Here is a 27,559-nt window from a genome sequence, read left to right as displayed (position 1 = left end):
TACGACAAGCATAGTCGCCTTTTATGGCAAGCATTGGTTGCTGAAAGCCTATTTTACTATATACCTGGAATATTGCTGAGTGCGGCGTAAAACTAAACTCACTCACTCACTCCATAGATTATAGCTGCATCTACTTAAAAGATACGTTTATCCATACACTTTTAAACAGTAGGGAAATTCATTTTAGATTGATGACTGAAAACAATGTGAGATATACCATGTTGATATAATTATAATGACTTCCATAGGGAAGGATCAATATCATATGTTATCTGTCTACTGTAATGTGTATATATACTACATCCCTTTAGTTTTACCCTCACTTCACCTGAAGAAGAGACTAGGAACTGTCTCGAAACGCTGTGACCTTATATAATAAAGAAGTTGAACCATAAAGCATTTTTAGTTTGGCCCATGTATTGTTGTGCCATTCCTGTTACACAGTGATGGGGTGCGGCTTCATGATGCAAGTGTCAGTCCACCACACTAAAAGCATAGGTTTAATCTGATTCAAATTCCTGCCCTCAACTGTAAAGATATCAAATATCACCAATATCAAACATACTCACCAACTCTTCCAAGACATGCTGTTGAGTTTTTGGTTTTTTCCTTCACTATGACTACATAACCTGACAAAACAATCTCAAAGAATTCAAAAACATTTTATTCAACCTTTGGCAAATTTGTTTTTTGTATTACAATACTGGTATATTTGTAGAAGTCTTGCTGCATGTGTCATGAACACAACAAGGTAATCAGTGACAATATATGTTTGTAAAGGAGTGCAATCTTCATTATTTCGTAAGATGCATTCGTTGATTTCTGTAAACATACAATTGTGCAACATTTGCATATATCAAATATTTTCTAAATTAAATCTATATCATTAAAAAATGTGCTGGAAGTCGCGTCGTATACATTTGCTACTGAATATCAATCAGTTCAACCATGAATCATAGTTTCAGACAGGGCAGTACTCCATGGTATGGCAGGACTGTAATAATATGAATGAATTGAGTTGTCGTTAACTCCTTTTAACCTGTATGCTATCGTATATACTATGAACCTATTCAATTCATAATCTTTGTTTGCAGCTTAATTGCTGTGACATAAAGCAAAACAAAGAGAACCATTCACATTTACTTGTATGAGAGAATATGAAAAATTAAGACAATTAGTTAGTGATTGTCATCTGTTGCAAAGTACCTATTTTTAGCCAATAACCATGATGGTAAATGCTCAAATGCAACCTCCATGGTCTGGTTTCATGAAAGGGTGAAACCATAAACCTATAGACTGATCCATGTAATTGTTATTGAATAGGCAGACATGGATTTTCAACCACAAAATGTCTATACTTGCAAACTAATCACCATTTTATGGTCAACTCATGAGGCGCACATGCAAATACAGGATCATAAAAAATTATTACTGTAATAGTACAATTTGCATCATCCATTGTGTGAACACAGACAGATTTCTCCTTTCAAATATACCAATAACATTTACACTATAGACAATCACAAGGGGAACTTCTCAACTGAAAATAATTTGCTCACAGGTAAAGTAACAGATGACAACATGCTAAAGACATGCAAAGTTCAAAGTTCACAACAAACTACTAACTGCAACCTTGACCCGACCTCTCCAGTAGGTCACAAATCCTGCAACAATGACATCCCACCATGACACCTCATCCCAAATTACAAGCACACTGAAAAAGCAACAAATATTTGTTAACATTTGTGTAAAAAACAAAACAAATCACAATTAACAAAATTTTGAGCTGCTTGCGAACAAACAGGCAAAAACAGGTACAATTACAAAATCGATGAATCAGCATTTCTAGCAGAAGCAGAACTGTCTACTGACTTGTATAAATAATCAACAGATCAGACACGAAGGGGATAAAACCTAAAGAAAATATCAATACCCGAGTGAACAATAACGTGACTAAATACACAAAAGCTTAAGCATGTGAAGTTATGTGATTCTGAAGCTGGACATGAATGATGAACAACAAAAAGACAACATGATCGAGGGTCCACAACCATCAAGGATATATTAATATAATTACTATCAAAAGACTTGTCTTTACACAGACAAATTTGAAATAACATATTTTGATACAGTATATACTATCAGCACACTATTAATCCCTGGATAGCCTAACCAGGACAATGATAACATCACAGTCAGCTGAAAACCTGTTTCAGTACATCGTTTACAAAATAAGGTGACAATCAGTGAGAATGATTTAGCACCACTCTTTTCTTCAGCAACATTCCAGCAATATCACGGTGGGGGACACTAGAAATGGGCTTCACACATTGTACCCATGAGGGGAATAGACCTCAGGTCTTCATCATGATGAGCGAACACTTCAACCACTAGGCTACCCGATCAGACAATACACACTATAAACATGAAACAGACATTACAGAACAAAACATAGTGACAAACAATAATGCTGGACTAGATGATAAAAAGCACACTCATAATTCCTGTATCATTGTACTTTTCCCATTGGAAGAGTGGCATACTTCATAGCGCCCTCAGGCAGGTGTCCTTGGCGTGGCATACATCATGATTCCATTTTCTGATCTTAATACGGCCAAGGTAACCATCTTGACGTCATGATTTTCATCAAGGCGAAGAGTGAACCTTGAAGAAAACATATGATTTTGACAATACTGGTGGAAATTGTGATGACAAGACAGTGTATAAACAAAACAGAGACTGAGTATCTCTTGCTCTGATAGCAGAATGTTGGCAGTTGTATCATTCCAAATGATATTTAAAGGTGGTCCTTGTTGTTTCTATGCCTGCAACCAGGGTAAAGATTGTATAACAAGACCTGATAAGCTCCGAGGTTATAAGACATGAACTGACAGCTTCAGAGGATATAAGACATGAACTAAACTTAGAGGTAATAAGACATGAAATGATTGACTTAGAGGTTATAAGATATGAACTGATAAGCTTAGAGGTTATAAAACATGAACTGATAAACTTCGAGGTTATAAGACATGAACTGCCAGCTTCATAGGATATAAGACGTGAATTGATTAGCTTAGAGGTTATAAGACATGAACTGATAGGCTCAGAGGTCATAAGACATTAACTGTTACGCTTAGAGGTCATAAGACATGAACTGAGCATCTAAGTAAGGTATCAATGTTAAACTGAGGCATATGATACCACTATGCCATTCAAACCAATAACTGTACTAGAGGCTGTACGTAACTGTAAAACCGACACTGCCTGGCTTGGATTCAACCCACTTTCTAAATGGCAATGTTAGTTCATATCCCCAAATCCCAATTTACACTCACCAGAAGGGTACACAAGGTATGTGGTCTAGACTACTAGTTGTCTGACTTCAATTTTGAGGTGACTGAGTGGGTTTGATGGCTGACTATGTGTCAGGGTGATTAGATGCCTGACTCAGAGGCTGAGGGTTCAAATCCTGGATGGGATTCAAAGCAATAAAGGTAGTATGATCTGTACTTTACTGAGAAAGTGTGATCTGAATTGGAACATGTGTTACGTAACATGTTAGAAGAACATGTGTGTCCAGCCACTAACAGTATGTTACCATCACTACCATCATCTTTTCTTCCCTAAATGCTGAATCTGATTGGTTCATGAGATCTTGTTACCATCACTACCATCCTTTTTTCATCTCTGAATGCTGAATTGACCCGTGATGGTCCAGGGCTAGAATAGGCCTTCAGCAACCCATGCTGGCCATAAAAGGCGACTATGCTTGTCATAAGAGGCGACTAACAGGATCAGGTGGTCAGGCTCACTGACTTGGTTGACACATGTCATAGGTTCCCAACTGCACAGATCTATGCTCATGTTGTTGATCACTGGATTGTCTGGTCCAGACTCGATTAGTTACAAACCGCCGCCATATACCTGGAATATTGCTGAGTGCGGCGTAAAACTTAACTCAACCACTCACTCACTCACTCACTGAATGCTGAATCTGATTGGTTCATGAGATCTTATTACCATCACTATCATCATCTTTTCTTCTCTGAATGCTGAATCTGATTGGCTCATGTCATCTCGATAAATTACTAGGTGAGAAATATATTTGTGAATACGAGAATACATCCAAGCACAGAGCATAAAGTAGCACATTGCTAACAGGTCAGTCAAAATCACTTTTCAATCAAGTAGGCATCAGCTGAAGCATGGCCACTTCAGTCATAATACAAGATACATAAATCAACTTGTCATACATACAAAGCTCGTGTCCTGCTTTCGCAGTAAAAGCACACAGAAACATACTTACCTGTGCAGTATTCGCGCAAGGACGACCTTCATTTCATGCATAGCAAAGTTCTGTCCAATACAGTTCCTAAAATAGACATAGACAGACAGTGATAAAGAAAGACGCGATCAGCAACAAGATCAGAGCTGGAATTATTCCTCACATGCAGAAAAGCAGGCAAAAATGTAAGATGTTTTTGATTAAAAAACAGACATTTTAACCAAATGTACACTTACATAGGGATCGCATGGTCTGGTGAAATTAAAATTAGGAAAATGAATATTTTAAAATATTCTTCATTCTGATTGGTCTGGCTTTAAATCACAAATCTATGACTTATTCATCTTATTTTAGGGACTTTGAAGGAAACATTTTTGAAAAAGACTTCCTTGCTGAGTCTTTCCATCACAGATTAATTATTGTGACAAAGCATGACATAGACTGAGGATATCATATGAGTACCCGTGTCATACTATGTTTATGACACAAGTGCCTAAATGTTGTTATTTCCCGAGCGCAAGTGTCATAAACATAGTATGATATGGGCATGAATACAATATTCTGTTAATTACTGAAGTCATCAAAATGAGGCAAAAAAATGAAATCTGCTTTCAAACATAGGCTGGCTACCCACTAACACTGCATGAAGAATGCATTGTTACTGAAGAAATGTGATGTCACAGCATTGTTTGTGATATCACCATGGTTAAGTGATATTCTGCCATATGAAAAATATGATCCCAGATATTTTTGCCCTCACAGGTAATAAATATGTATATCTCCTCAGTAAATACCTTGATCCGGCAGAGAAGGGAACATACGAAAAGGGGTCCTGTGCTTTCACCTCTTCAGAGAGGAATCTCTCGGGATAGAATTCCTGGGGGCGATCCCACACATGGGGATTGTGGCAGAGATTGTATAGATGCACAGCCACAAATGACCCCTTGGGAATGTGATACCCTGAAGAAAAGAAGGGAGTAACATTTCATGTCTTGAGCCACATACAATGGACTTCATCTATACCGACATCTCTCTATACCAACATTCCCTGTAAACTGACATATTTGGTTGGTCTTGAATCTGTCTTTACATTATAAGTTACCATGTGTTCTTGAGTTTGATATGGATATATATATATATCATTTTGATATTTAACTTGGACACACGATATTTCTCCATATCAAACTCACCAACACATGGTAACGAATTTATCTCAACGAGCACATTCACTAATTGCTTTAAATGCGAACTGAAAGAATGAGAAAACCAAACGTTTGTCCATATCATGTTATCTAAAATGAGTATTTAAGTATTAGGATGAAAGTTAGCATGTAATGTATTGTGGCTTCATACCCTCAACAAATGACTTGATTCACATGGATATACAAAGCACATACCATCAAGGACTGTGTCCTTCGTGAGCCCACGCTCAATGAATGGAACAGGGGTTCTATTCCTCATCGACTCCTTCAAACACAGAGAAAAGAACTCCAGCTTGGGCAAGTCTTCCCTGAAAGAATTGAGACACTTACTAGTCGTTAGAACAGGAGAAAACAAACCACATAACTGCTTCATCTGTCTGAACCTCAAAAACACAATTGAAGTTGAACACGAAGACAAAGTCATTAATATCCCTGCAATGGCAATATACTCTTCATGAATATATCTAAAAGCTATGATCATGTCAAATATTTTTTAGGGACACAAATTGAAAGAACAGTATTGAATTGAAAAGGTTTTAGTCCTACTCCAGTCCCTGAACCACATTATTTTGCCTACTGCCAAACTTTCTCTGCAGTGATATGGCCTTAAAAGAAGCAAGTCTCTCTGGGTCTCCTTTTCAATTAAAATGGGTTTGCTTGTTACTATCAAAATTAAATACATTCAAAGACTAAGCCTTAGTCTAGTGCAATAACACCAGCTTCAGCTCAAGTCAACCTTGATGCCAAGGAAAAATATTTTGATCAGAAAAAAACTACCAAAAGGCACCAGTTCACCACTAGATATGTGTCTGCATGAAATTTGGTGAAGAAACAGTGAACAGTTCTGCTCCAGAAAAGAGCACTACCACCAATTTCAGTTAAAATCAAATATTGAACAGTTCTAAAGATCTGCTTTCAAAAGACAAATGTACACAGATACATGGATGCACCGGCAGCCACAAAAAGCATTGTGGGGATAAGAAAACAATCCCATCACTGCTGTCATTCCACACATGCCTAATGGAACAAATTCAAACAAAAGCTTTCTCAAAGAAAAACATAACAATTACTTGAAATTCTTCAAAATCAATGCTCCTGCAGAATTATTGACTTATGTTCAAAATCGTTCAACATCATTGTCATAGCAGCCATGTTTGGAATGTGATCAGAATAGTGAATCGAGCCATTATTAAAGATAACACCTTGGTCATATATTTGACCTTAATTACGAACACAATGTGTGCATGCGTGAATGCGTGTGTCTGTGTCTGTGTCATCATGTAACAAAATTTCAGGACATAAGTTGTGCACACACACCCTCAGGAACCTCCACCTATTTTCTATTATGTTCGATTATCGGAACACCACTTGCAATAAGTCTAATAGAATAAATACAGACCATAATTAAGACTGAATACAGGTTGGATTTGTGAGCTAGTAATCACCAGGTGTAACCAGGTAGACTGATTGGGATTTGCGATTTTCACCAAATGGTCATACAGAGTATTTGTGCATGAGAATACGAAGATAACAGATTATTGTAGGGAGGAAATTGGTTGTAAACACTCGAGGAAACCATGAATAGATGGCATGTCAGAGGGAAGTTATGTCCTTTGCTGCTCAGCAGAAGTCACTCAACCATCCATGGTTCTCATTATCTCCACGGCAAGCATTCCACTAAATCAACACTCCCCTGAGTCCATTTCCACAGTTCTCAAATAACCTTCCATTAATTTTCATTAGCCTTTTTGATCTGCTATGCTTTTCAGTCTAATGGACAAATAGAGTGTGAGTTACGAATCCGCTCCAATACTAGGTCAGGAATATCAATAATCAGTTTTACTGATTATGAGATGAGTTTGTGAGAAATAAATTTGGAAGAATTGAACAACGGAAGGAAGCCCCTTGGGGGCCCATTACAAATTACACAAATATAAGAACAAGTAAACACTTTGCCAGTGTGTCACACAACACTACAATTGGCCATCCATTACACATGAAAGGGGTATTTACAGTGAACTTCAACATGAACACCCTACGAAGAGAAAGTGGGGTGTAATATTGGAAACTATATTGTATTGATTCAGGTACCCATATTGTGATACATAATGGAATATATTCCAGCCAAAGTGCTATTTTCTGTTCCACACAATTCACAGTATGTAAAGTATGCTGTTTGGGCATATTACTTATGAAAAAAACATCAGTTGAGCATGAAAGTCTGTGTACATTTTAACTTGATCCACTAAGAAAATCACAAATGCTTTTGTAGTAATTTACACAATATACTGGTTCTCATACAAAACAATGCAATATGCATCATTTCAAAAGTATATTATGGTATACCAGTGATTCATTTTTCATTATTTGAAACTTTGTAAAATGTTTCTGAACAACTCCAACTAGCATGTTTATATCACTTAGCTAAAAACGGTCACTCAACGTCGAAAACTCATTCTCTTACCATAGGATATGGTCAGATTCCCTCCCTTTCAATATGCCATCTATTTCTTCCTGAACTCGAGTCTGGTACTCTGGGTACTTAGCCATGTGGTAGAACATCCAGGACATGGCACTCGTGGTTGTGTCATGGCCTGCAGATTGGGAAGTATACATCATATCTCTCACGTTAATTATTATTATCAAAGTATATTACACATCATACATATCTTATCTGTTATGAGCATCTTATTGCAGACGCAGTGTCTGAAATGAATAACAATCCTTGCTTAAGTTGACAGATAAAGATGTATGCTTCAGTTTTAGATTGTCATCAGTTGGTTAACCTGAAAACTCTGTATGACCACTATGAAGTTTCTATAGACTTAACCAGCAAACTCTTACTGACCTCAACCAGCTAATGCTCGAGCAAATGTCAAGATCTGTAAAAATCCGGTGAAAACCTGTCTGCTACTCTGTTTCTTTGAAGCTGTGTTCTCACAAAACTGTGTACCACATCTCAACTGTGTACATACTCACACCATTAGGCTACTAACTCTTCAGGTTTTATTACTGACTACTAGTTTCTTCAGCAAAATCTGTGACATGCAGGGATGGCAACAGGCGAAAGTGATTTCAGCTGAAAATCAGCTGAGGTCTGGAGGCCACAACAATGTATCTAAAGAAATCATGGTGAAATTCTGAAATTTGATAGCCCAAGAGACATAGATGTGGGTACTTGACGTTTGTAAGTGGGACCTCACCCCTCTAAATATTTTCACACGAATTTAGATGAATCTCAAGATTGACTGATTTGCATTTAAATCCACAGATTTCTGCAGATTCAAGAAAAATTGCCATCCTTGGCCATAAATAATCCTGTCCGGATCAGCAACTACAAAGTTGCAGAACTCTTGACCAACATACAGAGAGAAGCCATGCTCACATTACACCACTGAATTGAGAACCATCAATAACCTCTCTCTCATTACTAACTTCTCACTCGATTCCATCATCAGCCTCACATCAGCCTGCATCAATTCAACCTCCTTTACCTGCGGTGATAAGATTATTAACAAATTCATGGACTTCCTACAGACTCAACACTGCCTTCCTTCTCGTGATTCTCTCCCGCTTGACAAACAGTACAAGATTCTGTATTGAAACATCACTGACACAATGGAATATAGAAGTTGTTACCCCAAATATCCATAGTTTTATCCTAGCAATATTTCAGCAATATTGCAGCAATATCACAGCAAGGGACACAGAAACATATTGCATCAAGATAGGGAATCCACTCTTGGTCTTCTACATGACCACCTATTACTTTACCCATTAGGCAATCCAGCCTACCCTTTACCACTTAAAAACCAAACAAGAAGAAAGACACTGCCATGAGTATTACTGTATAAGTGAAACAATCCTGATTGTAACATTGTAACATTATACCCATATCATTCCCTCCCCTCATCTCTCCTCTCCTCACCTCACCTCTCCTCACCTTTCACCTCACCTCTCCTCACCTCTCACCTCACCTCATCTCTCTTCACCTCTCTCCTCTTCTCACCTCACCTCTCTCCTCTCCTCATCTCACCTCACCTTAACACCACTTCACCGCACCGCACCTCACTGCACCTCACCTCTCACCATCTTCAACTCAGTATCAGCACCGTATAATTAGTTCAATCATACAAGTAACATTAATTTACGAAATTTTACCCTCAAACAGAAAGGTGTCCACTTCGTTCCTGATCTCTATTGGGGTCAAACCATTCCCATCCTCATCCCTGGCTGTCAGGAGAATGTCCAAGAAGTCCAGTATCTTCTTCTTCTTTCCATTGTCCTGAGTTGCAGGACTATTCTCAATCTGAAAAAAAACCCATACATGTATTATCACATACGTATTCTGACAGAATTTGCACAAACATACCATGACCAGATCAACCTGTAACCTGCTCTTGCCCTGTATATATATTGGGGTAGTCTGCAACTAACTGAGTCTGTACCAAACAAATCAGTGATAAACAGCATGAGCATCGACCTATACACTTGAGATACGATGACATGTGTCTGAGACTGAGTCTGATCACCAGATCGTTCGGGTATGAACCTTTTCGAGATGAAAAGTTCGTGAGGGATGTGCGAACGTGCACTTTCGCGATTTGGTAAACTGTGTTCTGATTGGTCAATCTCAAAGGTTACCTGACGCGACCTCCCATAAGGTTTTGTTAGACTCAGTGGTGGAGTGTAACGAAAAGTACTGAGGATAAGTTTACTTAGACTGAGTAAATAGAGAAACCAGTTATGGGGGATGCACAGAAGCCAGTGAGGCACACAAACCTGTATTGAAACATCATGCTCTAATATTAAAGAAGTTGTCATCGATGTAGATGACTTCCAACTTCTAAACATGCCCCTCAAATAAGTTATGTCACTTCGACTTCCATCACCACTTTCAGATCATGTGACATCATTTCATAATCCTGAAGTCACTTCCTTTCATAATATCAACTGTGGTAATTATGTTAACATGATGTTGTCACCCACTCTCCCAATCAAGTGTCAATCAAATTCCCCAGAGGCTACGATGTTCCCAACCAGTGTAATACCCCCAAATTCCCCAGGGGCTACATTGTTTTCCTAACCAATGTAATGTAAATTCTCCCAAATGTGCGGAATTTGGCGGTATTACACTTGTTAGTAACCACTGGTTAGGAACATTGTAGCCTCTGGGGAATTCGGCAGTATTACACTGGTTAGGAACACTGTAGCCACTGGGGAATGTGGCGGTATTACACTGGTTAGGAACTTTGTAGCCACTGGGGCATTTGGCAGTATTACACTGGTTAGGAACACTGTAACCACTGGTGAATTTGGTGATATTACACTGGTTAGGAACACTGTAGCCTCTGGGGAATTTGGAAGTATTACACAGGTTAGGAACATTGTAGCCTCTGGGGACTTTGGTGATATTACACTGGTTAGGAACATTGTAGCCACTGTGGAATTTGGCAGTATCACACTGGTTACGAACATTGTAGCCCCTGAGGAATTTGGTGATATTCCAGTGGTTAGGAACATTGTTGCCTCTGGGGAATTTGGCAGTATCACACTGGTTACGAACATTGTAGCCCCTGAGGAATTTGGTGATATTCCAGTGGTTAGGAACATTGTAGCCCCTGAGGAATTTGGCAGTATTACACTGGTTAGGAACATTGTAGCCTCTGGGGCATTTGGCAGTATTACACTGGTTAGGAACACTGTAACCACTGGGGCATTTGGCAGTATTACACTGGTTAGGAACACTGTAGCCACTGGTGAATTTGGTGATATTACACTGGTTAGGAACACTGTAGCCACTGGGGAATTTGGAAGTATTACACAGGTTAGGAACATTGTAGCCTCTGGGGACTTTGGTGATATTACACTGGTTAGGAACATTGTAGCCACTGTGGAATTTGGCAGTATCACACTGGTTACGAACATTGTAGCCCCTGAGGAATTTGGTGATATTCCAGTGGTTAGGAACATTGTAGCCCCTGAGGAATTTGGCAGTATTACACTGGTTAGGAACATTGTAGCCTCTGGGGCATTTGGCAGTATTACACTGGTTAGGAACACTGTAACCACTGGGGCATTTGGCAGTATTACACTGGTTAGGAACACTGTAGCCACTGGTGAATTTGGTGATATTACACTGGTTAGGAACACTGTAGCCACTGGGGAATTTGGAAGTATTACACAGGTTAGGAACATTGTAGCCTCTGGGGACTTTGGTGATATTACACTGGTTAGGAACATTGTAGCCACTGTGGAATTTGGCAGTATCACACTGGTTACGAACATTGTAGCCCCTGAGGAATTTGGTGATATTCCAGTGGTTAGGAACATTGTAGACCCTGAGGAATTTGGCAGTATTACACTGGTTACGAACATTGTAGCCCCTGAGGAATTTGGCAGTATCACACTGGTTAGGAACACTATAGCCCCTGAGGAATTTGGTGATATTCCAGTGGTTAGGAACATTGTAGACCCTGAGGAATTTGGTAGTATCACACTGGTTAGGAATATTGTAGCCCCTGAGGAATTTGGCAGTGTCACACTGGTTAGGAACATTGTAGTCTCTGGGGAATTTGGTAATATTACACTGGTTAGGAACATTGTAGCCTCTCGGGAATTTGGCGATATTACACTGGTTAGGAACACTGAAGCCACTGGGGAATTGGGGGTTATCACACTGGTTAGGAACATTATGTATCCTCTGGGGAATTTGGCGGTATTACACTGGTTAGGAACATTGTAGCCCCTGAGGAATTTGGCGGTATTATCCTGGATTGGAACATTGTATCCTCTGGGGAATTAACTAGTTTGGAACACTAATACTTCTGGGGATTTCCAACATATTTGTTTGCTTTGGAATATTATCACCTGTTGGGTATTACATTGTTCTGGAACATTACAACTCCCGGGGAAGTACATAGTATGTACCACTGTAACCCCTCGGGTATTTCAGAACCTTCACAAGAAAATGCAGCTTGTATTTCAGAATGAATAACACTGAAACACTTGGGGACGTCCCTAGTTTGGAACATTGTAACCTGTAGGGAATGCCCTTGCTTGGAACACTGAAAACCGTAGGGAAGTACCTAGTTTGGAACACTGTAACTTCTGGGGTATTTCAGGAACAATAAAAAAAATGTAGCTTGTAACTCAGGATGAATAACTACTGGAGAATTCCCTAGTTTGGAACATTGTAACCTGTGGGGAATTCCCTTGCCTGCAACTCAGTAACACCAGGGGAATTCCCAAGTGTAGAACATTGTAACCCCTGAATTGCTTTGTTTGGGAGACTGTAACCTGAGGGGAATTCCCTTGTCTGTTACACTGTAAACTGTGAAGAATTTCCTTGTCTGGAACACTGCAACCCATGGGGATGTACCTAATTTGGACTGTTGTAACCACTAGGGCATTAGCCTGTATGGGTACTTTGTGACCCTTGGCAATTCCCTGGTTTTACAATATACTGCAGTGTGAAAATAAAAGACCTAGCTGCCAGACTCACCACAACTTTCCTTCTTGCCTCAATAATTTCTTCTGCTACTTGATGCACATAGTCACAAGTTTTCAGGAACTTGCGGCCACTCGGGCACCGAAAATAAATGAAGTCGAAGTATAAGATGGGGTTTCTGAAAGTAAAATGTTAAAACAGGACATATTTTTATTTCACATCTCACAAAGAATATTCAACACCTTGATAAGCCAAAAAGGGAAGGTTTTCCTATCTAGATGGCGTAAAATTTCAGCGATGCAGTAGTGAATTCTGATACGAAGTCCACAATACTCAAGAAATACAGTTTGCTCTACCCCTATGTGTTGTGTAATAAAGTATTTGTTGTCTGTCTCTGTTATTGTTAAAGGACATGGAATGGACGTCTGCATCTACGTGTATTGATGTTATAATAGGTCAGAACAAAACCTTACCTTTTTCTTATCCCGACACAAAACAGAAATGTTTCACTGGGTTTAATTCTATTATACATGAACTAACCGCTCCTCTGGGATAACCCTAGAAACAGGTCACATAATCTGGGTGGCAGATTTTCGCTTTGGAGCCTCATAACCATGTAAAAGGTAAGGTGTTATCCATTCTCATTGTTATCGTATTGCTTACTTGGTTTACACGTTATCATATCCCAACTGTGATGATCAATGCTCATGCTCAGTCCAAAACATTCATCCTTAGTCATGTTTTTCTCCACACCACCGTTTACTGTTGGAATCTACTGCCTCCTACACTTTTCATGGACATCTGGATGACTTGTGGGGTTTAACAAGGTGGTGCTATAGTGAAGATACCTAACTGACAGGGATGGTGAAAGTGATTTCAACTGAAAGCCAGCTAGGGGTCTGGGAGCCACAGGTCACCAACAGGGCCCAGGATCCATTGATTTGCATTTAACTCCATGGAAAATTGCCAACCCTGTTATGAATGTCCTCCCACAACGTCCACAGCATCTTTTTATGATTGATGCTTGCTCAGCATTGTATGGGGTGGTTTGGATACAACCTCTTTGATTTACATCAAGACACAAGCTATTTCATAATACACACATCCATGAATATCCATCCGGGTTAGAACTGGTCTTCAGTAACCCATGTTTGTTGTAAAAGGCAACTAACGGAATCGGATGGTCAGTCTCGCTGTCTTGGTTTACACATGTCATAATATCCACTGTGTGAATCAAAGCTCATGCTGTTCATTAATGGACTGTCTGGTCCAGGGTTGATTATGAACATGCTGCTGCGATGTAGCAGGAATATTGCTAGTCCTGGAGTATGATGTTAAACAACTAACCAACCAATGTCTCTTGGCAGAAGCTTCCTTTGACAACAAAGTTCTTGGGCAAATCCACCATGCAGCTCACACCTGAGAAAACTGAAGAAATCAGACTTCTAAGCGATCTGGTCTTGATGACCAATTGTATGATCTTGATCATTCAATGCAGTTGTCAAAGTATGAAGATCATGAATGGTGTTGAGGTAGCTGGTTATTTTAATGCTGCTTCACAAGGGAGATAATGAATGTATGTCTAACAAACACATCTGAACCAAACCAACAGAAACACAGTCACCATAATTCAAGGCGTGAGATGCCCTTCCAGCCAATGTTAAAGTTTGAATGACACAAAGTTTAGCAATGAATTCTTAATGACCTGGTATGGCCCCATAACTGCCTTTATAGGGTGAAATTCTTCCAGCTTGAAATTTCAAACGAAATTAAATATTCAGATTCCAGTTCAACAGGAAGCACTTCTGGATCAGACAATCCAGAGATCAACAGCATGAACATCTATCTGTGCAAATGAGAACAAATGACAGCTGTCAGTCAAGTCAGCGAGCCTGACAACCTGAGAGTGGTGCATCAGAATAAGTGCACCTATCATGAAGTTTCTTACACAACACAAGAGGCTAGAACAAACTTTAGTTTCTCTCTTTCTGGACAAAGAATTTAAAATGACATTACATCAATTGTTCTGAAACATTGTTTGTAAATGATAGCTTGTGGGTGTAGGCATACCACAGAACTGGATTTTACTCTTACATGTGAGCTAGTGCACTTTATCACAAGCTTTCTGTGGAGCTATGCCGGAACATACAGTTAAAATATGCAACTGGTAACAGTATTTCACATTTGGAGATTTTCTCTAAGTAATACAAACATTTCCAGGCATATGACTTCAGCATTATATTCATGGGCTTCATTGTTTTATGCTTTTCTCTTATGATGTTATTTAACTGGAATACTGTCCCATGTAGTATTTCACTCTCACTCACTCACTCACTCAACCACTCACTCACTCACTCACTCCAACAAACAGACTAATTACAGAGAATCATTCTCTCCCCACTGAAGTTACTCCTATCATATCTTCCTAGAAACCTCTGTTCTACTACAACCCTTTCATGGAGCAAATGTTCAGGGTTTGTGATTCGTTGTAATCAGATTTAGTTCTGCAATCAGCCATGTTATGTCAAAAGTAATCATTCACAAGGACTCAGTAATTTTCGTATGCTTTGGGAAAAATTGAACCTCTGCTACTAGGCTGTGATGCGCAAACATTTCTTCTTGACAGAACTCAGTCATGTAATGGCAGATTAATGGCATATCCATCACCTTTGTCGACAACAGACAAGCTAGCCAATAATATCTTGAGTGTCACATCAATACAAGTCCTTGACACATGAAGGATATTTGTGGTCCCACATTTATTTGTATTTGTCAAGTTGGATCAAAGTTAACACAACATGTGATCATATTGGATTGAAAGAGGGGAGATAATTTGTGTTGTGATCTTTTGCCACTTGGGTATTTTATGATAACTGGGAAATATGGCTGTATTACAACAAAGGTTTGTAGAAAGATATGGCAAGTAACCTCTGTAGGAAGAGAATGACAGAGAACGGGCAGACCACATATTTGATTCACTCACTCACTCACTCACTAAGACCTTATGAGACTACTCACAAAGAACGGGCAGACCACATGTTAGTGAGGTTGTTGACAGCCTGTATGTATGGATGATTCTCGCTGAAAAAGACACAAGGTAAGATTCCATAGGTATACAGGTGTACAGGTGTATTCTGATTATTGGATTCCTTTCTACTCAGAATTAACATATACTACTGACAAGAAATAAGGGAACTAATGAAATAATAGCGAATTTGAAACTGCTCTAAATATCCACTAAATCAATTTTAGGCGTCAAGTTCAATATCTGGTGTGTCTACCATGTTGGGCAACACATTCACGGCACCTTGATGGCATGCTGTTAATCAATTTCCGGATGGTTGCCCGTGATATTGCCCACCATTCCTCTTGGAGAGCTGCACCAAGCTGGGCCAGGTTGGCGGGTCCTGGGTCCCTGGCATACGTCCCAGAGATGTTCAATTGGAGATGTTCTTGTCGGAGATAAGCGGAGACAATTCGGGCCCAATGTGGTCTGGCATTATCATCTTGGAAACAAAATTTCGGCCGATAACTCTAGCCAATGGAGCCACAACAGGACGCAATATTTGGTCAACGTATCGCTGACCAGTCATGGCTCCGTTAATGATGACCAAATCTGATCGTCTGTCATGTGTAATCCACCCCACACCATGACAGTACCACCTCCATATCGATCATGGTCAAGAATTGCTGCTTTGGCATATCGTTCCCCGCTCCGACGCCAACAACATTTTCTGCCATCTGTGAATCGTAGGCAAAACCTTGACTAATCAGAGAACATGGTGTAACGCCAGTGGCGCATAGCCCGTCCCTGATGCTGCCTAGCCCATGCCAATCTTTGGCGCTTATGCTGAGCTGAAAGGGTGACACCCTTAAAAGGCCGTCTTGCTTTCAGACAAGCTTGATAGAGTCGGTTTTTAACGGTTGAGGTTGAAATGCGTCTTCCAGTGAGTGTGCGGAATTCTCTATGCGATCCTGTCGAATTGTCGTGGAGTTTGGTCTACCACGCCCAGGTCTCGTTGCAACCCCACCCGTTTGACGGTATTTAACCCACAGGCGTGAAATTACACTTTTTGATTTACCCATCTGCCGGGCAACTTCACATAATGATGTCCCCCCCTCTATCATCCCCACAATTCTCCATTTTGTTGCTTCACCGAGATACTGCCTCGGAGGCATTTCTGTCAGTAAGTGTCAATCTCTATTGCATTAGTGATTGCGACTTCTCCAGTACATTTACAGGAGTTAACTTCTGTATGCACGTGTAGCACGTGCTGGGCATGCATTATGCGAAATTCCATTGTCATTGGATGTTGCATTTGGGAGATATGCCACGATAACGGACCCTGTCACAGTCAAAGTCATCTACATTCAATTTCTTGGTTCCCTTATTTTCTGTCGGTAGTATATGTACTTGCACACAGGCATACTGGCACACTGGCACACTGGATATTAGTACACTGGCACACTGGATACTGGCACACTGGATATTAGTACACTGGTACACTGGATACTGGCACACTGGTACACTGGCACACTGGATACTGGCACACTGGTACACTGGCACACTGGATACTGGCACACTGGATACTGGCACACTGGTACACTGGATACTGGTACACTGGCACACTGGATACTGGCACACTGGTACACGGGCACACTGGATACTGGCACACTGGATACTGGCACAATGGCACATTGGCATACTGGATACTGGCACACTGGTACACTGGCACACTGGATACTGGCACACTGGATACTGGTACACTGGCACACTGGATACTGGCACACTGGATACTGGCACACTGATACACTGGATACTGGCACACTGGTACACTGGCACACTGGATACTGGCACACTGGTACACTGGCACACTGGATACTGGCACACTGGCACACTGGATACTGGCACACTGGATACTGGCCCACTGGTACACTGGATACTGGCACACTGGTACACTGGTACACTGGATACTGGCACACTGGATACTGGCACACTGGTACACTGGATACTGGCACACTGGATACTGGCACAATGGCACACTGGTACACTGGATACTGGCACACTGGCACATTGGTACACTGGATACTGGCACACTGGCACACTGGATACTGGCACACTGGCACACTGGCACACTGGATACTGGCACACTGGTACACTGGATACTAGCACACTGGATACTGGCACACTGGTACACTGGCACACTGGATACTGCCACACTGGATACTGGCACACTGGATATTAGTACACTGGTACACTGGTACACTGGATACTGGCACACTGGTACACTGGATACTGGCACACTGGATATTAGTACACTGGTACACTGGCACACTGGATACTGGCACACTGGCACACTGGATATTGGCACACTGGATACTGGCACACTGGTACACTGGACACTGGCACACTGGATACTGGCACACTGGTACACTGGCACACTGGCACACTGGATACTGGCACACTGGCACACTGGCACACTGGATACTGGTACATTGGATACTGGCACACTGGATACTGGCACACTGGCACACTGGCATACTGGATACTGGCACACTGGTACACTGGATACTGGCACACTGGTACACTGGCACAGTGGATACTGGCACACTGGATACTGGCACCCTGGTACACTGGCCCACTGGATACTGGCACACTGGTACACTGGTACACTGGTACACTGGCACACTGGATACTGGCACAATGGCACAATGGCACACTGGCATACTGGATACTGGCACAATGGCACAATGGTACACTGGCACACTGGCCCACATCCAGTTGTACATATCTATAACTGGATATCACACTGGATACTGGCACACTGGCAAACTGGATACTGGCACACTGTATACTGGCACACTGGCATACAGGATACTGGTACACTGGATATTGGCACCCTGGTACACTGCCACACTGGATACTGGCACCCTGGTACACTGGCCCACTGGTACACTGGTACACTGGCACCCTGGTACACTGGATACTGGCACACTGGATACTGGCACCCTGGTACACTGGCACACTGGCAGGGACTGGGTAAGAGAACTTTGACAATGGGCATTTTCAGGATTATTAGCCATTTTCTGAATTTAGAAAGGGCCAGTGCCCTTGTATCAATAGTAAACTTCAAATTTCAAATGGGCCACTTTTCATTCTAATATGTAACATGGCCCATGGCCCCTGCCTTTCCCAATCCCTGCACTGGATATTGGCACCCTGGTACACTGGATACTGGCACCCTGGTACACTGGTACACTGGATACTGGCAGACTGCCACACTGGATACTGGCACCCTGGTACACTGGCACACTGGATACTGCCACACTGGATACTGGCTAACCAGCATACTAGCCCACATCCAGTTGTACATATCTATGACTTGGCATCCACCAAATTCACAAGAATACACTGACTATAAACATCCTGTTTCCAGCAAAAACTGGATGCATTTCTGTGGCTAAAGGATAGACCATATCAAATCAGATTCCGTAGTTTAGCAGACACTTTTCATGACTTAACGAACAGCTGTGACCCCATGATGTAACATTTTGTGTTTTGTAAATGTACATCCACCCAGTAATTACAACTAACCATGTTTTTTCAATATTCAGTGCAGCCTTTTTTAACACAATGACTTGTGCTGGATATGTGCTATTTTCAAGTAGGTGATGTTAGGTGCGCAACTGGGGTGGATGTTTTCAACTTCCTGTACTTTGAAAACAAATTGGTTGACCTCGCCAAAATTTGTGTTCTTATTGTGGCTTTAAGGCCACATACATGTAACAGCTGCTAAAAAGTCTGGTTATTTTAAAGACAATATTATGTAACTACGAAAGTCCATGCAAAAACAGTTAGTTTGTGTAATCTTAATAGTTGTGGATGTCATGAGTTATCTCCCTTTTATGTTAATCCTGTTGATCAATAAAACTTTCTCATATCACTCGCACTTTCTTAAAAACACAATGGCTGTATCAAGTCAAGACAATCTGATGAATAATCTATATTGTAGTACAGCAGGTCTCACCTCACCAATCTTATCAGATCACTTGAGTAAGTTCATTAAAACATGAACAAAATGGGAAAATATGCTGCGAATATCCTGCAGTTGACCAAAAGTTGGTCTTGCAGTATCTATGTTTCATATTGTTTTACAACATTGACTGAACTACTCATAGACTCATCATGCAATTAAAACAATAACTGAACTTCCAGCCAGCTGGAATACAGAATTTGGTTTCAAGCCTTACCCATCAGTCTGACAGTTGCTGGTCTGCGAGAAGGCACACCTCAGCAAGATGTCCAGGGCACACAGACTAATGACGTTGAACACTTCAAAGGTTTTCCCTGCTTTACTGGTTTTGGATATTTTGTCCTGTAGGCAGATGATTTCAATATGGCAAACTCATGATGCTCAGTGGAATACATTGACTGTGTCGTGATCTGATTGTGCAAAACATTGTGCAAGATGGTGTAATGCCAGATACTCAAACTGTATGCAGCTTTTTAAAAGAAATTGAATTCAGTTAGAAATTACCATGTTCCCCTCCTTTAATTTATTAAACTAAAAGCAAAGGAGTTAACTTGCTATCATTTGACATAATTCTTCTGAGGAAAATTCATACTTTACAAATTTGTTCTGTGTATATAGTGAGTGAGTTGGACTTATGCTGCTTTTAGCATTATTCCAGCAATACCTCAACATATATAACATACTGTGCCCATGTGGGGAATCAAACTCAGGCCTTCAGAGTAACAGGCAAACACTTTAATCACTAGGCAACCTCATTTTGTGGATGTAGCTGGTGACATGAATAAAAATATTTTAAAAGATCCAAAAAATATAATGATTAGACAAATGCCCTGAAATTGAGGTCACCAACAATCAAAAAGAGATGATTTCAAGTACTTACCAACAAAATATCAGTAGCCTGATTATTGATTAAAATGTAAGGTTTGAGGATGTCGAAATGGAAAGCTGGGGTGAGGAGGCGCCGACTCCGTGCCCACCGTTCTCCATTGGCAATAAGCAGCCCCTCTCCCAACCAGGGCACGCCCATGTCATACGGTCCTGCAACATATTTTCCCCTTGGCTTTGGCTCTGAAATGAACAGAACAACACTTCAAGTGTGGGGAAATGGGACCCTTAATCATTCCACACATACATTATGTATGTGTGCAAGAGTGTGTACATTTGCATGTACACTTGCATATCCATATGCACGTGCATGTGTGTGCATGAGTGTGTGTGTCAAGGCTTGTATGAACGTGTGTACGCCAACAAATTCTATCCCCTTGCTGGGGACCTGGCAACAAGTACCATCTTTCAAGCAGGGGACTGAACCCACTTTCTTGACAACTGCAGGTAAATGCAGGGAGGCTGACTCCTGCAGTATCTGACAAATTACAATAAAATGTGTCTTCAAACACTTGCGATGACTTACAAGAACTGAATGAGCCCTTTCATTTCCCTTCTTCACTCAATGGCTGTAAATCCTTATCAAGAAAATTCTAAAAGAGCTGCAATAATTGTTACGGTTAATAATCTGCCGTGACAAAAGGTGCAAGAAATCCCCTCAGAATCAGCAAAATAAAACACTGACAAGTCTAAAATAGTCAATATCATGTACTGACCAAAGAGTGATATACAATGATTCACAATAGAGGTTTCCAGTACAATGCAACTGAGTCACATCCAAAGTACTGGGTCACAAATATAACATCAACTCACTAAAGTCTTGGTTTTCAGTGAGAGTGAGAAACCGTTCCAGTTTCTACTAAGTCTGTCCTGGATGTAGGTCCATGTTGATAATCAGATGAAGAGGCAGACAGATGTGGATTGGCTGAATGATGACACAACTCCAGTGTAAGTCTGTGTGTGTGTGTATGTCAGAACAACAACCAGTCATATATATACACAGTCACTGAACAGTCGTGAGCATTCCAGCAAAGTATGGAACGTTCGCGACTGGCAAGTCAAAACACACCAAAGGGAGGTAACTCTAAAAGCGCTATCTTAAAGGCTTGTCGCTTAAACACTATTGCCGGTGATACAAAACGTGACCCAATAATAACTATCACTTACACCTCTAACAATTGTGACCCAATAATAACTATCACTCACACCTCTAACAATTGTGACCCAATAATAACTATAACGCACACCTCTAACAATTGTGACCCAATAATAACCATCACTCACACCTCTAACAATTGTGACCCAATAATAACTATCACTCACACCTCTAACAATTGTGACCCAATAATAACTATCACTCACACCTCTAACAATTGTGACCCAATAATAACTATCACTCACACCTCTAACAATTGTGACCCAATAATAACTATAACGCACACCTCTAACAATTGTGACCCAATAATAACTATCACTCACACCTCTAACAATTGTGACCCAATAATAACTATCACTCACACCTCTAACAATTGTGACCCAATAATAACTATCACTCACACCTCTAACAATTGTGACCCAATAATAACTATCACTCACACCTCTAACAATTGTGACCCAATAATAACTATCACTCACACCTCTAACAATTGTGACCCAATAATAACTATCACTCACACCTCTAACAATTGTGACCCAATAATAACTATCACTCACACCTCTAACAATTGTGACCCAATAATAACTATCACTCACACCTCTAACAATTGTGACCCAATAATAACTATCACTCACACCTCTAACAATTGTGACCCAATAATAACTATAACGCACACCTCTAACAATTGTGACCCAATAATAACTATCACTCACACCTCTAACAATTGTGACCCAATAATAACTATCACTCACACCTCTAACAATTGTGACCCAATAATAACTATCACTCACACCTCTAACAATTGTGACCCAATAATAACTATCACTCACACCTCTAACAATTGTGACCCAATAATAACTATCACTCACACCTCTAACAATTGTGACCCAATAATAACTATCACTCACACCTCTAACAATTGTGACCCAATAATAACTATCACTCACACCTCTAACAATTGTGACCCAATAATAACTATAACGCACACCTCTAACAATTGTGACCCAATAATAACTATAACGCACACCTCTAACAATTGTGACCCAATAATAACTATCACTCACACCTCTAACAATTGTGACCCAATAATAACTATCACTCACACCTCTAACAATTGTGACCCAATAATAACTATCACTCACACCTCTAACAATTGTGACCCAATAATAACTATCACTCACACCTCTAACAATTGTGACCCAATAATAACTATCACTCACACCTCTAACAATTGTGACCCAATAATAACTATCACTCACACCTCTAACAATTGTGACCCAATAATAACTATAACGCACACCTCTAACAATTGTGACCCAATAATAACCATCACTCACACCTCTAACAATTGTGACCCAATAATAACTATCACTCACACCTCTAACAATTGTGACCCAATAATAACTATAACGCACACCTCCAACAATTGTGACCCAATAATAACTATCAATCACACCTCTAACAATTGTGACCCAATAATAACTATCACTCACAACTCTAACAATTGTGACCCAATAATAACTATCACTCACACCTCTAACAATTGTGACCCAATAATAACTATCACTCACACCTCTAACAATTGTGACCCAGTAATAACTATCACTCACACCTCTAACAATTGTGACCCAATAATAACTATCACTCACACCTCTAACAATTGTGACCCAATAATAACTATAACGCACACCTCTAACAATTGTGACCCAATAATAACTATCACTCACACCTCTAACAATTGTGACCCAATAATAACTATCACTTACACCTGTAACAATTGTGACCCAATACTGATCAATAATCAATAACATTACAAATTACAGACAATACACTCTCTCAACACTTTCTTCTTGTAACACAAGTACAAACTCTAACGACTTTAAACCATCTACTGGATGACTAGTGTCTGACAGTACCAAGTAAAATTAATGTAAACCACTCACCTGAGGACTTGAGCAGGAGTTTCACTGTGTCTGGGTGATGTAACATTATCATAGGCAAGAAGGGTCCCAACCAAGCCCTTACAATCTTTGGTGCAACATCTTGCATCATTTTGAAGTCATATTTAATACCATCCTCATTAGGGCCTGGAAACTGGAAGGAAATGCAACTTCAATAAGAATACATAACTGGAAATTATTAGAGGAGCATACTGCATGCTCAGCATGGGACTAGGGACCTGCCAAATAAGGAGAACAACCTGTGGGACACAGGCGTATCGACAAGAGAGGCCTACAGGGAATGTTCTAATTCGTTCCACTAAGTGTCAAAGCAAGAGAGAGAAGTGTAAATCGTGAGATAGGATACATTTAAAAATTTGATGTATGTTATCTGTAAACAAATCATTATGTGTTCACATTTTACAAAGATGAATAGAAAAATCAGTAAGTGATTACTATCAGTTAATTTTTCATAATACTGTTCACAGTGGATGTGTCTTGAACTTGGGATGAGTCAAAACATCTTTAGATGTGAACACAAGACATGGCAATATTGGCATTTATTGTTTCTATTTGAGTGAAATGATTTATGCTTAAGACAACTGTATTGTCTAGTCCAGACTCATGAACTCTGTCAGTCTTCAATTGTATGCACAGAGTATGAATTAACTTGAAAAAGTCACAGGCCACGAAGGTTTGTTAAGTAAAAATTTTGCTAGCCCACATCTCACTTCACTCGCCCTGCAAAGTAGCAAGTATCAAAATCCTCATTGTTATATTTCCTAACCTCTTTGGCACAATGCCATTAACACTGTTTACAAAGTGGTGTTTGTGCGACAAGAGACAATAAATATCACACAACTTTTGCGGACAGACATTTAACATTTTAAATAATTGACTTCATCATATTTATGACCCTTAAATAATGAACCTGTCATCTGATATTTCCAGTTTGCCAGTACATATACCAGTGGTCCTGTGCCAGAAATTATGTTCCGCCCATACCTCCCACCCACCCCAAAACCAAAACTACAAACTGACATGCATACCTCTCCCTAAATATAAATTCAATAAACTAGAACTGGTACAAAGGAAAAACAAAAACAAAAAAAAAACAGTCAATGAATTTATTTCATTGTTAGAATATTAAACCTGGGAAGGACTCCCCTGGAGCAAATGTATGATGTAAAAAGCGGGGGCTACGGGCGGAACCCTTTCCCCAATACATTGTAAGCAAATGGTACTAGGCATTGGGTCTGATGAGAACCAGCATTTATGAAGACAAAATGTTGGTGAAACAGGCTGCTATGTGTCACACAAGTGTATAACCGAGACCCCGCGATGCAGGGTCATGTCTTGACTGTATATGACAGCATCGAGGATCTCAGCTAGGTCATGTCTTGACTGTATATGACAGCATCACGGCTCTCAGCTAGGTCATGTCTTGACTGCATATGACAGCATCGCGGCTCTAAGCTAGGTCATGTCTTGACTGTATATGACAGCATCGCAGCTCTAGGCTAGGTCATGTCTTGACTGTATATGACAGCATTGCGGTTCTAAGCTAGGTCATGTCTTGACTGCATATGACAGCATCGCGGCTCTAGGCTAGGTCATGTCTTGACTGCATATGACAGCATCGCGGCTCTAAGCTAGGTCATGTCTTGACTGTATATGACAGCATCGTGGCTCTAGGCTAGATCATGTCTTGACTGCATATGACAGCATCGCGGCTCTCAGCTAGGTCATGTCTTGACTGCATATGACAGCATCGCGGCTCTAGGCTAGGTCATATCTTGACTGTATATGACAGCATCGCGGCTCTCAGCTAAGTCATGTGTTGACTGTATATGACAGCATCACGGCTCTCAGCTAGGTCATGTGTTGACTGTATATGACAGCATCGCTGTTCTAAGCTAGGTCATATCTTGACTGTATATGACAGCATCGCGGCTCTCGACTAGGTCATGTCTTGACTGTGTATGACAGCATCGCGGCTCTCAGCTAGGTCATGTCTTGACTGTATATGACATCATCGCGGCTCTAGGCTAGGTCATGTCTTGACTGTATATGACAGCATCGCGGTTCTCGGCTAGGTCATGTCTTGACTGTATATGACAGCATCGCGGCTCTCGGCTGGGCCATGTCTTGACTGTATATGACAGCATCGCGGCTCTAGGCTAGGTCATGTCTTGACTTTATAGGACAGTATCGCGGCTCTCAGCTAGGTCATGTCTTGACTGTATATGACAGCATCGCAGCTCTCGGCTAGGTCATGTCTTGACTGTATATGACAGCATCGCGGCTTTCGGTTTGGTCATGTGTTGACTGTATATGACAGCATCGCGGCTTTCGGCTTGGTCATGTCTTGACTGTATATGACAGCATCGCGACTCTTAGCTAGGTCATGTCTTGACTGTATATGACAAAATCGCAGCTCTCGGCTAGGTCATGTCATGACTGTATATGACAGCATCGCAGCTCTCGGTTAGGGCATGTGGCGAGAGTGCAGTTTCACAAGCGCGCTACCCGGGGACTGCTGAGCGCTTGCTAATGAGTGCGCTGCTGTATACTTTGCCCTTGGGCACCCCCTTCTAGATCCTTAGCACTTGGGCACCCCGTCTAGATCCTTAACGTTAGTGAATAAAGGTTGGGGTTGGCTTATCTTTGGTGCGAGTATATCCATCCGAAAAAAAATCGGGAAAATTGCGCCCGGTAAAGTGCACTACTCCCGGTCATGTCATGTGTTGACTGTATATGACAGCATCGCGGCTCTTGGCTAACAAGTGTATAGTCGTAAGTTGGCATGGCTGTTTTCACAGCTATTCATTACCTTGTGCAGAGTTCCCAAAAAAGGGTTGAAGGACTGTTCTCCTGGGATGGCGTTGTATATTCTCCTAAACTTCATAAACTTGAGCAGACCACTGATACACTTCACTGTCAAATATCCCAAGGAGGCGATAATGATCGTGTTCAAAATGTTAGAACTGAAAGGAGACTCCTCCATGTTTCCTTCGTGATTGTAAAACAATAGGGCATAAATTCAATGTCTAAAGCTACACTGACATTACAGTCGTTGACAACGCACAGTGAAAACTGAACTGTCAACAACTTGCTTCTTACAGCTGCACAGGGTTAGTAACTCAGCGCTTGCTTGACCTACTCATATATTTGTGCGCGACAGCCTGTACTGCGCGCTTTATACAACCATGAGACAGGTGCCAAGTTCTAGAAACTTTGATGCATCACTTGTGCTCGAATCAGTGTTTGGAGCCTATGAACCGTGACCTTAAAGATATGGCTAGGTTAAGAAAGTGGCATGGGGTCCTGGTCATAGGTAATAACGATGTTATATAACCAGTGAATACACGCAGACATCCCTGGTACATTTGGTGATATGTACACTTATTCAAATGGGTATTCGCCTGCATTTTCATATTCGTACATCTATTTTATAGAAGTAAAGTGAAAGTAAAGTCTCTGACTTTTACTAATTAAGCCACTGTTTCTTGATCAAACATAATGGTCTGCTTGCACTATTTATACATGCTGTCGCCTAACTTTCATAATGATTTATTCATAATGTTATGAATTTTTCAAAACTTCT

At 40.7% G+C, this 27,559-nt stretch overlaps 1 protein-coding gene across 1 annotated transcript; it reads right to left on the bottom strand.

The window, feature by feature from the left end:
- Window positions 1–646: 646 nt before the first annotated feature.
- Window positions 647–27,125, bottom strand: LOC137268149 (ultra-long-chain fatty acid omega-hydroxylase-like). The gene is made up of 13 exons (XM_067802677.1): window positions 26,786–27,125; window positions 23,956–24,106; window positions 20,852–21,039; window positions 20,189–20,313; window positions 15,956–16,018; window positions 12,992–13,115; window positions 9,649–9,796; window positions 7,952–8,081; window positions 5,683–5,795; window positions 5,080–5,245; window positions 4,307–4,372; window positions 2,544–2,664; window positions 647–822 (listed from the first exon to the last, which is right to left on the bottom strand). The coding sequence occupies exons 1-12, from the start codon at window positions 26,957–26,959 to the stop codon at window positions 2,556–2,558; spliced, it is 1,557 nt and encodes a 518-aa protein (XP_067658778.1). The 5' UTR covers window positions 26,960–27,125; the 3' UTR covers window positions 647–822; window positions 2,544–2,555.
- Between the last annotated feature and the right edge of the window lie 434 nt (window positions 27,126–27,559).

The sequence above is a fragment of the Haliotis asinina genome, chromosome 16 (genome assembly GCF_037392515.1).
Source record: "Haliotis asinina isolate JCU_RB_2024 chromosome 16, JCU_Hal_asi_v2, whole genome shotgun sequence".
Lineage (NCBI taxonomy): Eukaryota > Metazoa > Mollusca > Gastropoda > Lepetellida > Haliotidae > Haliotis > Haliotis asinina.
This window is presented reverse-complemented; position numbering and strand designations above follow the sequence as displayed.

Bases quoted from the DNA above. Each gene is read 5' to 3' on its own strand.
- LOC137268149 (XM_067802677.1), bottom strand. From the start codon at position 26,959: ATGGAGGAGTCTCCTTTCAGTTCTAACATTTTGAACACGATCATTATC. The intron at 5,246-5,682 runs GTATGTGCTTTG...TCTTTTCTTCAG, and splicing joins GAAGGACACAGTCCTTGATG to GGTATCACATTCCCAAGGGG. The intron at 2,665-4,306 runs GTAAGTATGTTT...GTTTTCTTCAAG, and splicing joins CTTGCGCGAATACTGCACAG to GTTCACTCTTCGCCTTGATG.